We start from the raw sequence: 13,025 nt of genomic DNA, 5'->3' as shown, positions 1-13,025 counted from the left end.
ATGTGGAGAGAGAAAACTAATAATCAGTGTGAAAGGGAGTGTGTCACATATTGATAAAAAAACAATCTAAATTGAGCTTAAAGCTACATGCAACAAAAATAAATGTATAAAACAATTTATAGCACAGCATTATGCTGTTTGCATTTTCGGTTAAGCACTTCTCATCATAGTCTGTATAATAATACATTCTTTTTTCTCTCTCTGTCTTATTAGCAAAACCAATATATCAAAACTTGAGAGAAGGGTAGAGAATTCCATATCAGAACACATAAAAACTTCACAGGACATGGTAAAATAATTAATAAACTTATTTAGAAAATAAATTCATTTTTCAAATACAGTTTGACACTACATGTTTGACATGACAGTCTTTTTCACTAGGTTCTCCTTTTGGGGAATCCTTGTAATGAGGTAGGCTAATTTAAACAAAACTATTTTTTTATTTTTTGTTTTAAGTATGTGGAATTTGTCCAACAATATGCTAAAATTACTCACTTCTTTTAGAATGAGAGGGAATAATACTATATTTCCCCTTACTAAAGTTATAAATGGTGACCACACCATTTTTTAAAAAGTCACCACTGGGTGGAGAGAAGGACTATCCTCATCATCACCATCATCCTCATTATACTGTAAGTGTCATCATTGTGGGCTATAGAGGGTGGCCTACAGGGTGGTTTCCAACACCAGTTTTTCTCCCTGTGAATTAAAGCACCAGCCAGGCCATAGAGGGGGAGAGGGGGAAAAGGGGAAGAATAAAAATTGCACTGTGCTTTGAAACCCACAGCTGATGAGAGAGAGAGAGAGAGAGAGAGAGAGAGAGAGAGAGAGAGAGAGAGAGAGAGAGAGAGAGAGGAGAGAGAGAGAAAACAATGTGCAAAGAAAAATAAATAGGATTGTGAGAGAAAACATGGAGAATGAGGGCAAATGAGGAGAAAAGTGAAAGGCAATGAGGAGAGGGAAGGCTGTTGAATGTTTAAATGGAGAAAAAGTACAGGAGAGAGGATGAGACTGGAGGCTAGATGGGCTGAGATAATGAAAAAAATTGAATAAAAACAGAGACATATGGATCAGTCGCAGATGGAAGAACATCAAATAAATGGACAAAAAAAACTATAGGAAGATGATGACAGCAAGATCTAGAGGGCTTTTATGAGAGGATAGGAGCCACAAACTATATTATGTGTGAAATATATTCACATTTTTTTCATTTTTTATGTCAGTATCCAGCATTATTAAAGCTGTATAATGAGTATTTGATCAACTTTTAATTTTTCTGAGCAGGCAACTTTCCAAAGGCTCTTTTAAGGCTGGAGGACATCTGGGTAAAGATTAAATAATAAAAGAAAAATGGAGGCCCTTTCAAGCAATGCAGAGGAGAAGAAGAGGGCTGCTGAGGAGGAGATGTGCAGGGTTCAGCCTCTTATGGGGACTGGTGGCTGTCTAAAGAATCTGAACGACGGGATCTCTATAATCTGCCCTTATGAAAAGACGGAATGTGTGGTGAATGATGAAGATTACTGAAGCTGTTAAAAACATGCAGGATGCATTTAAGGGAAAAACACACAAAAACAGACTTAAAAATCAGTTGAATTTATTTCTTTATTCATATAGTAAGCAAAGATGAATGGAAATAGTTTTTTTATGTGTACTATTTATAAAACTTCTATTTCTAAAATCCCACTCAGGCCATTATTCCCATATTTTATTCCCCCCTTTACATAAACCAACTTTGGATTTTTATTATTCTTTATAAACAACAGAGACCATCCACTTACTGTCCTTCAATCCAGTCTCATGCAGGAAACTCAAGTGTTAAACTTGCAAAAGTTAATAAGATGCTAAATCTAATGTGAAGTCTCTTTGGTTTCTATTTGGTTTGATGAGTTGGTGCATTTCTGGCAAAAACAGTAATTATCATATAAGATTGATTTTTTTCCTTAAGAGGAAAGCCTTTTCACAGTCAGGTGCAGATGATAAACGTGCATATAATTAGCATTACAAGCACAGCAAAAAAGACTGTGATATGAATTCATAACACAAAATACCAGCGTTTCACAGACACGTACTGTCTGTGAGGGGTGGATTATTCAGTGGATGTATTGCAGAAAGGACAGACAAAAAGATACATGATCTTTGTGGACTTGACAGATTCTTCTAACTTGAGGCAGCTCAACAGTGAGTTAATGGATTAGCATTTAGCACACTCTCTGTACCAGAGGAGGGCAGTGGAGGACTGTAAAAGAGTCTAATGGACCTTGATCACATTGTTCACTGTTTTAAGCACAGTTAAAATTAAGGATACAGGTAAACACTGCAAAAAGTAATCATCTTGAGTCATTTTGTCATTTTACCATTAATTAGATCTCATACTAAAATATGATAATAATTATTCATCAGTTGAGCTGTGATGGAAACATTGTCACACCATTATTTAATATCAATTATTTAAGCGAAGACTTTTATTCTTTTATTCATTTTTCAGATGTTTTGGCATACAGTGGAAGGACCAGTGAGAATACCTTGAAACATTCCACTCTCAGTCCCACTGGTAATCTGATATCAAAGAGCTAATGTACCTTAGCTGATATGAAGTGAGATAGCCGCCAGTTAGTGTATAATACTGGTGCAGTATTATCCAACAACACTGGTGCATGCTATCATGAATTAGTCATGTTGGTTTTCCTGAGCCAAGAATCTGGATACATTCACAGTGCAGTGCAGGTCTGTATAATGATGCACTGCTGACAACAGGCTAAAGTTAGGCTGATACTGTGATACATTCATATATTAAAAAAAAAAAAAAAAGTAATTCAGTTTTCACTCTTCTTCTCTTCAGTGTGTTTCACTGTGTCAGAAAGTTTGACTATACAGGACAGTTGGTGTATTTTGTGGTAAGCGGCCCACCAGCCACCATCACAGGTGTCCACTCTGCAGGGGTTTGATCTGACTTTCAATATTTTATCTGCTCTGTGGTTCTCTCGGAATGATTGATTGGTTCTTACTGCCCCACATTAAGTCTGGGCTGGTGACAGTTGGTGAAATGGCCTTCAGGTGTTCACTCTGGTTAAAGAGACACCACAGCCAGAAATGTCCCAATATACTGTAGCGACATATACAAACTTAATGGAAGTCATCTGCTAAGTTTCTCTTTGAATTGGATATTTATACAACGGATCATACTGACATTCACGCATATTAATACACTTACTCGCACATACACACACACACACACACACACACACACACACACACACACACACACACACACACACACAGCGCATCCATGCAAGGGCATTATGACCTGTTTTGTCAGGGCACATTGTACCGTATGTGTGATGCATTTTAGCAGTGTTAAAACTAATGATCACCCAAAGACAACAATGCATGTTAAAAAGCTCATAACTTAAGTTACATATATACAGTATTGTTATGAAATTTAATTTATGATATTTTTTGTTTTATTTTTCACTTACAAAAGCCCAATATTCCTTTTTAGTTAAGTTTGGAATTTTCATGTGGCTAAATGCTGTCACATTTGAATTAATGCCATTTTGCTTTTGCAGTTGAACCACTACAAAAATATGTTTAATATGTTTTCTCATTTCTTTTTGGATGTACACTCATTGAGCACTTATTAGGAACACTCGTGCAATCTAATGCAATCCAATACAACAGCTCTACCATAAATTCTACCTTTACAAAGCTCATACATTTTCAGATTTTGTTGACATTGTCAGAAAGGTAGCAATTCTACTTTATGTTTATTAGGCTATTGAGGTTGTAGTGGGTGGCGGTAGTTTACTGAAGTACATTATACTGAAAAGCATTCCTAATGTTTTCTCCACCCCATTAACATACATGAGGGGGGCAAAATGTTATCAACACGTTTCAATATAATGCACTCCAGTACACCACCACCACCACCCACTAACATAAAGTTGAATTATCACCTACTTAACCTCTTGTATTGGATTGCGTTAGATTGCACAGGTGTTCCTAATAAAGTACTTGGTGAGCGAGAGTATTTGTTTCTCCTCATTGTGAACCACTTTGAGCTACATATCTTGTACATCATGAATCATATTTATTATTATTATTATTCATTGCTATTATCATGAAGGACTTTACCCCATTGAATGAGGGCCAGAGGGCAGCCACCTCCTTTATGGCCACTCTTCACTTAGCTAACATCAAGGGGTGTGGCAGTGTGGCACTGTGCCTTGTTCATCTCCTCACTCTAACATCCACCCTTACACTGTACTACCCTCTTTCTGAAAAGGTTGCACAGCTGAATGGTCGCCAATTTTTTCATGTAGATGGATAGCTGCGAATCTTGCTGTGAAGGTCACTGCTTTTTCAAACCTATCTCCGCTCTGAGATGAACTTTTAAGACTTGATCAGCATAATAGTTTTGTCTGCATACTGCATTGCTATGCTCGAGCATGTGATCCCCGCCAATAGGTCATGCCAGATAATTAAACTGAGAAGCTGAGGGGAATTCAATACACTCTATTACAACTGAAGGAGCCTCGGACTCAGGGGGGAGACTTAGGTATAACTTACAACTGGATATAAAGGTCTTCTGAAGCATCAAATAGCTCCAACTCCTGCTGTTGGAAACACACGTCGTTAACTATCAGACTTTATTAGTGTCACATTATAGATTATTGAAATATTACATTAGCTGTGTGAAGAGACGCCCTCATAAATGCTTTCAAAACTAATCATTCTCCACAACTCTTAATCTCAGTGAAGCTAACAGGTGACTTTTTTTCAATCGTCTAAATAAAAAAAAAGGCAGGAGCTAGTGCCTTTCTCGGAATATGAAATTCACTTTACGGGGTCATCATCCTCATCAGAATTGAAGTAGTAACGGTGTCTACACATTTGCACACCTCTAAATCATTTACATGCAAAGCAATACACCCTGTTTGTTTTGTTTCACGTTCGACTTGTTACCTCTTGAATGATAAATGAGAATAATAAGCCTCAGAAAGTCATGTGCTGCCATTTTATCTCTGGATTGAGGGCCTCTGGGGCATTTCACAGTCATCAACTGATAAAATGTGTCAGTTTGTTTGCCAGAGAGAGGCCAGACTGATGGTCTGGAGAAATCAGGAGTATCTCTGCTCTGTGCTGGGCTTTTTTTAAATTCTGTTGCTCACTCTGCCTGTGTGTCATAATAACATCAACCTGAGTACCCTCTCTGCTCTGCTCTTTGGCGTAACTGTAGCAGAATAATGATGAATTTTGAGAGGTTTCTACATGTGCCCACATGACATTACAGCTTTGTCCCTGTACTCCATGTCTCTATTTTTGCAACACCATCAAAGTGACAATCCCCATGTCCTGCACCGTCACTTTGTCAAACCAGATTTTTAAGAGTGTAAGCCATACTTCTACTCAAAGTTTGGACTGAAACGTAAAGGTGCACCTTTCCTTTAGCCACTCTCCTGGCCGCCTCCCCTGGCTTGCGTGGGCAAAAGTTGAATTCAGTGACCTTTTGTGGAATGCAGCTGCAGAGTGTTGCCAGAGCAGAGCCCAGTCTGACAAGTCTGTCAAATGATTCAAGCTTGAACCAGCTCCTTCTGCAGACCCTCCGCTCAACCTTACTGCCATGCATCAACTGGGGGACGGGCTCTTGAAGCATCACCTTTCCACTGTGCAGTGACTGTGGGAACAGTGGTGCACACACAAATACATATACACACTGTTTAACAGAGGACTCAACAGGTCTATTCTTCTGCACAGGCTCTTAGAATTGTATTTCAATTTACTGTGGTAGTCAAAGGTTGTGTGTTTCTGCTAAGGAACTATATGATCAACAACAAACAGCAGTGATGTTCTTCTTCTGTAATTAAAAAAGAATCTACTGTAGATCTTTAGTTTTCTCCAGATGTTAGCTATATCGAGCTAAATGTCTGGTGTCTCTTTGTCTTTCATTTCTTTGTTTTTTTTTTCTGAATGTCTCCCCACTAAAACCCAAACCTCATCATCAAAGCTGTATCAGTGGTTTCATTCATGCTTCCATCCAGATGTTCATCACAAAACATAATAATTATGGTAAATTTTCCATAAAGCTGTTATGAAAGAAATAAAATACCATGTATAATATGTTATTTGTATATTTTGTGTGTGCACTTTTGTAATCAGTTCATAAATTATACTGTAGGTCCTAAATCACAAAACTGTCACAGTTCAGAGCCTCAGGAGACAGAGAAGTCTCAACATTAATGATGCAAATCTGGGTGACCGGAAATATTTCACAGAATTGTCAGGTTTAGATGTATAAATTAAATACAGTGAATGCGGAACTGCTGATAAAATAATGGAATAAAAAAAAAGCTTAAAATCAAAATTTAACAGTTAAAACATACTTTTTGACACTGCCCTCATTATGTTTCTTTAAGCAAATACCTACAGTATACACACACTGTTTTAATTCTAACAATTAAGTTTGACTAAAATAGCTGCTAAAATAGGATCAGTTGGACAAACTGCTGGAAAGTGACCCCATCGTGCTGCATTTGCCCCTGGGAGTAGGTCCGCTCTCCCTGTGGCCGCCGAGCCATACCAGTTAATTAACACCACTCAAGTGTGTCAGGAGGAGGGAAGAAAAATTGCTGCTCTTAGTGGTGTCACACCCCGGCCTGCAAGGCGTGACAAAGGGGAGATGCAGAGAGAATAACAATGAAACCATTTTAAACCAACATGATAATAAATTATGAGAATTTGGGGGGAAAAATATTGAATAGCACAACAGAAGTATTACAACAAAATACAACCATAATTGTGTTTTTGCATGTAATCTCAGGACAGAGAATAAAAAAAATGCAATTATAAACAGAACAAATGGGGAGCTAACAATCAAGCTGTAGGCTTATTTTAAATAAAAAAAAGAAGTTTAGTAGTGCATATTGTGGTGGAGGTCATCTGTAGCCTCTGAGTTAATATAATTCATGTAATTTTGAAGTGAGGGGGAAGTCTGTGACCGACATCACGTTGCAATGTGCCCGAGCACTTGTCTTACTTGTTTGCCACCAACTGTTCACTTTGATCTCTGAGTTAGTGGTATCTGAGCTGCAGAATATTTTTGGATCAGGTGGCATTACTTCTCTGCTGTGATTCCCTAAAGAAACGTGGATATATATATCCTCTGCCATCAAATCGGCTCATAAAACAACTCAGAGTGAGAGTGTGGCGAGATTGGCGTGGTTCATGATGAACAGCAGTGACCATCACAAGAGAATACGTGCTTAAACAACATCAGAGAGATGGAGAACTGCTCCCCAGTTGCTGTCTGCAAGCTGTCATGTTACCTTCATCTGTCTTCAAGCCCCGGCTCCCTTTAAATGACACTAAATAATTACACACTCAGCCCTAACAGCCGGATGACTCAAAATATAATATCTCAGTACAAACTCATGTGACCACTCTTGGCCAAGTCATTCAGATTCTTTTATTTTTCTACAAAAATATTTTACATTAGAAAACACACCTTCAAATATACACTCCACTTGCAACATTTCAACTCAAATATATCTGTGTCTATATTTAAAGGTAAATATATGAGCAAGAATAAATCCAGTTGCTATCTTGTGAGGTCGACTACGGACATCATCAGAAGGAGCTTGGATTGATGAAGGAAACTGTCCAGCGGTGAGGAAAAAGGCTCAGTGAACTCTAATCTGATCAAAGCAATATGGAGTCACAACCTATCCATATTCATTACAAAAATATACAACAAAACCAATATTGCCTCTGATAAGGACAGGGGATGCTTCTGCACCAGGGGTGGAAGTGATGATTTCATGGAGATACATGAGCAGCAGTTCTAAGCAGTTCTTGGATTTGAACTTTCTGAATGGCAAATGAGGTCACTCATCTTGCTTCCTTCATGCCGGGGCACCCTTTTCTTTATGTAGCTGTACTGGATGGTATTCACCTGTCTACAGACCTGGATGCCATTCATCTACCTGTCGGCATCCTAGCATGCCATTCATGTGTCTTCCTTTCAACATTCCAGGGGGCCATTCATCTGTAAACCTAACTATCTACAGTATATCCCAAGGTAACATTCACCTGTCTAACTGTGGCATCTATATCCCAATGTGTTATTCTTTGCCCTGGTTGAGTCTGTCAGGAAACTTTTCTGTTGAGTAAAAAACATGTCTCTTTCTCTAGGATTGGTGGACCAAAACGCCAACCATGTCAATCACCATAACCTTAACTGTAACCAACCTGAACCTAACTGTTTGATTGGTGGAGGATGCTGGAAGGTGGTAAGCAGCCTGGCAGACGTTTGCTTATTTAAAGCAATGGTTTGACATTTTGGGAAATTCACATTTTTGCTTTCTTGCCAATAGTTAGATGAGAAGATTTATACCACTCTCCCTTATATGAGTGGTACGCTTATATGTATGCTTAAATTCTCAAAATGTTGAACTATTCCTTTACGGTAAAAATGTACCCATCTACCTATTCACCTGTCTACCTAACTGTTGAAAATCTACATCCCAGGATGCCATTCACCTGTCTACCTGCCCTTCATTATTGCTCTAAACTTGCTGTATATGAAAAAAGTAATGAATATAAGCGCTGTTAGAGTACTGCTGTATTTAATGTGTAACATATTTCTGATCAGTCCACTCATTAATTAGCCTTCCTTGCAGAGATGACAGTTTAGCCATTCAAGAAGAAACTAAGAGATAGAGCTTGTGATTTTATGTAACTCAATATGTAAAGCACGGTACTAGAATTGCCACCGCCAGTAGATTGATGCCTACTAGGCATACCCTAGTATGATATTATGATAACTGTATGTACTACCCATACTGCAAGGCTCTTTAAATGACCATTAAATGGCATGTGAAATAAATAACACAAAAATAAGAGCAAAAACATACTAATTGATATTTATATGAACAAAATTTTCCAGTTTGTATTTAGACTGAGTGTCCTCTGGCACTCCATCAGTGAGTCTCTTTCTTGCACCCAGCTTGAGAACTTTGTCCCATGCTTTGGCATCATAGCAGTTCAGAGCGGAGGGCTAGTGAGAGTGTCCAGAGAGGCGGCAGTAGCCAGATGGGAGATGGGGAGGGGCGGTTGCCTAAAGGCGAGGCAGTGTCAGAGGTGCAGGAGCACACCTCGTATCCATTCTCTGCGTGGTCTGGGTGATGGTGCACGTTGACTCTCGTCTCGGTGCTTTTGGGCTCTGTGTCTGGAGAGTCCGACTGCATCTCAGTGCACAGCAGCCAGTCTTTAGCGATGAGGCGGGGGTATCCTGCCTCCACCTCCATGTCACTGCCAGGCACTCGCCAGTACTCCTTCCCCTTGAAGAAATAGGACGAGCCTTCACAAGGAGAGAGAAGAAAGGGGTTACAGGGTTGGTATGTGTGCACGTTTTTTTTATGTAGAGACAGTGACAAACTAGAACATAAACAAAACTTCACAAAAAGTGGAGAAGATGTCTTCACCCTTAATGCAGACCTTGTGCAACAAGGATGCAAACTAAGTATTAAAATACTGCAAACACAAATATATTATTGAGGAAGACAATGTATTACTAAAAATGTTCTTATGCTGCTTTATATAAGGTGTTTTTTTTGCTTTTGCCTACAGCATTGTTTTCATCATGCCATTTCTCTCTCATCACCTTTTTTATTCATCTCTTAAACCTGTGATTTCTCCATTGTTTCTGTCTGTCTCTCAGTCACTGCTCATCTTAAGAGGTCATCACATCTTCGTTTCTCTCTCATCTCTCTATCTCACTGCTCTGTCTTCATCCTGGGTTTGTGGAAGCAGACTAAAGGCAGATAAATTCTTTGATGTGCCTCCAGTTCCCTGGCCCTAAGGTCTGTGTATATGTGTGTTTTGGTTTATATAAATATATGTATTTCTATGCGTCTTTCTGTGGAATTAGGCTTTTTTTCCCCTGGGAATATCCCTCCCCTCTTTTGCACGTGGCCTGTTCCCACACAAACACATCAAAGAGCTTGGACAAAGACCTCTGAAGCTGGCGAAAGCTCAGACACAAGACAGACCTCTAAACACCTGACACCTGGGAAAAGAGCTTCCATACATTCAGCTGGGGCTTTCTGTAGGGGAGAGAGGTGATGTTGCTTGCTCCCAGTGAGAATGCCCTAAAGGACTGAGTACCTCCTGCTAATTGGTTGTTTCTTTGCCAGTTTTGAACATCAACAACTGCTTTATCAAAGCCTAATCTAGACAGCCAACTGGAGGGAGCATTCATATAAAGGGAATGTAAAGGGTATTGGCTTGGCAAAGGTTACCAAAACAATGTAATTTCAAATAAACATTATGAATCCCTATGATAAAGCATGTCCTCAGCATCTGACCTATTTGTTAAAAAACAGCAGGCAACCTTTCTCCAGGACCAGGGGGACCAACTCCAGATCTGAGGCTATGGTCTAGTCAAAGGAAATGTCAAAAACAGGCACATGCTGATATAATAATTTCATAGTGTGATATTCTTAGACTAAACTATCACAATATATTATATGATCTCTCTATATTTTTTTAATGTAAAATGTACTGAATACATTACTTTTTACCCTAAGATTTATATCACATGTCTTTTGAACCCCTTCAATCACAGGCCAAAAACTGCAGTTTTGTCATATTTCCATTTATGTGCCTCTCAAAGTCTCTTATTAGCTTCAAATATGGGTGTACTGTATCTTCTTCAGAATAACCAGGACTATATGAAAATGAGTAATGAATAATTGCATTCATGTATGAATACAATTATGTAGAATGTAGAATTAAAGTTTGCCTGGAAATATTTTGTTACAAAATGCATTTAAGAGAATGGCAGAACATGGGTCAAAACTGACCTGAGCAAATTATTTTGTGTATGTTATGCATTTTATTCAATATTTCATGAATTCCTCAACTAAGTTATTTTTAACATAACAAACACTAATTGAATGTTATTTTATTTTTGCATAAAAAACATTTTTGTATCACTACCCCATAAAAGCACAACATGGGTCAAAAATGACCCGCATGTATTCTCAATGGAATTGATAGGAACCTTTGATCTGTTTACATATGTGTAATTAGGAACTTATTTTATTGCAGATTGCTCCCTTCCAAGGAGAGGGATTCGGGAATGTATTTTGTAAGAACAATCAGTGTTTCTGAGTGTTATTTAACTGTTTTGTCTGATTTTACTGTTGTACTACATAGTTAAACTATGGGCACATAGTGGTGGTTAAGTCTATGATTACTTATGTTTATTCAAACTAAGAATAATTGTTATAGCACCATGATCCAAAGTGCTGCCAAGGAAAGACTTACCGCCTCAAAACAGACTCAAAACAGGCGAACTGACCAGCCACCAGCAAATATGGATCATAGGTCAAAGTTAATACCCCATTGTCCAATCAAACTGAGTCATATGAATTTGTGACCTCCTTTCTGATCAAACCGCCTCACGTGTCAGTATCATCGACCCTCTGTCAGATCAAACTGTGTCACAGGTCAGTGACATGACAGTTAACAAGGATGGTTTTGTGTGACACGGTTATAGACGTGATGCTTGCAGTACAAGTACAAGATGAGAAGGCAATTCAGAGCACCGATTCAGTATCTGAAGTCTCAGTATCTGTGCCAGAGCGAAGTGTGGTGGCGAGCTGCTATTTTCCTGCGGCGGACTGAGGTTATTTCGTCACAAGTGCTAGTTTGGTATCTTGGTGACTCACCATGAGCCACAGGGGGAGGGGAGAAGCAGTTGAGGGTGTGGCAAGCTCAATCCAGTGGCACACTGCAATCTTTATTCATGAGTGCGCCTCCAGAAAAGGGAATTCAACTTAAAAAAGACATCATCTGCTCTTGGCAGCATATTTAAGCTGCTGTATTCATATTTGAAACTTTCTATGCCTCAAAACTTTTAAGGTTTCCTGTGAGGAAAACTCTCCACAGGATTCCTAAACTGTCAGAGTGTCGTGATGGGGACAGCTCTGTGTTTAAAGGGGATCAAATTAGCAAATAGGATTGGCCACAATTCTCACAGCCCCCAACACGCCCACCTATAATGTATGATAATGTATTCTTTTTGATCCCGCCCCATACCCAAGTGTGCCACAGGACAGAGCAAAAGTGCGCTGGGCACAGCCCTGGCGGGCTGAGCAGGGCACACTTGACTATGATCTGTCCACTGGGTTCATGAAAATAGAGCCCTCTGAAGATGATGATCCCGCATGTGCCCCACAGGATTCAAATGTAGTGAGTGTTCCTGAGGGATCAGCTTCACATGATTACTAAAAGCATATTTCACTACAATGTTTGAAAAGTCAGCGGTTGGTGCTCTCAGTGTGACAGACCTATGTGCAAGGATCATGGTGACAAACACACCGAGGTTATATGATATGATTGTCCATGATGATGGATGTTGACACTGTTAAATTTGTAAGTATTGTTCACCACAGTCTTAATGGTTATTAAAATTGCAATCCAGATCAATAACACTGTAATCAATTATGTGATGTGCTATAGTGATGTGTATATTATAAAGGGAAAGTTACAAATACATTTCAAGCATTAATTGTTTTGTATAGTCAGAATTGTTGCAAAAACAATACATTTGAAACAAGTATGATTATGTTTTTTGACTCTTCTTAAAAAAAAAAATCATACTGTTGACTTCCATGCTGTGGTGGTGGTGGGACATTTTTCACCCATGTCTGCAAATTTAAGTTGTGTACACAACATTTTTTCTCTACATAGCAAGGCAAAGAAAATTATATAATGACATAATAATAAAAACAAAATAATGAATTCTTAAAATCCTGGGTGGCACATGATTGTGCTTCAAAGATGAATGAAACATTCTGCTTTGTATCGAATAATATTGAAAATCAATGCGGGTCATTTTTGACCCGTGTTGTGCATTAAAAGGTTTTGAATATGTTGTGCATCACAGGGTTAAAAAAAACAGTAGCACAGATAACCAGTGAAATCTAGAGATTTTCGGTTAAACTAAGAGTATTATGACCTAT

General features: G+C 38.7%; 1 protein-coding gene across 1 annotated transcript in view; it reads right to left on the bottom strand.

The window, feature by feature from the left end:
• Window positions 1–7,472: 7,472 nt before the first annotated feature.
• mmp17a (matrix metallopeptidase 17a) overlaps window positions 7,473–13,025 on the bottom strand; it is a 93,706-nt gene continuing 88,153 nt past the window's right edge. The window contains exon 10 of the mRNA XM_067574739.1: window positions 7,473–9,355. Within this exon, the coding sequence (XP_067430840.1) occupies window positions 9,030–9,355 (326 nt within the window). The 3' untranslated portion in view covers window positions 7,473–9,029. The remainder of the gene's footprint in view (window positions 9,356–13,025) is intronic.

The sequence above is a fragment of the Thunnus thynnus genome, chromosome 19, assembly GCF_963924715.1.
Source record: "Thunnus thynnus chromosome 19, fThuThy2.1, whole genome shotgun sequence".
Classification (NCBI taxonomy): domain Eukaryota; kingdom Metazoa; phylum Chordata; class Actinopteri; order Scombriformes; family Scombridae; genus Thunnus; species Thunnus thynnus.
Note: the sequence above shows the minus strand (reverse complement) of the source record. Positions and strands in the feature narration are given on the sequence as shown.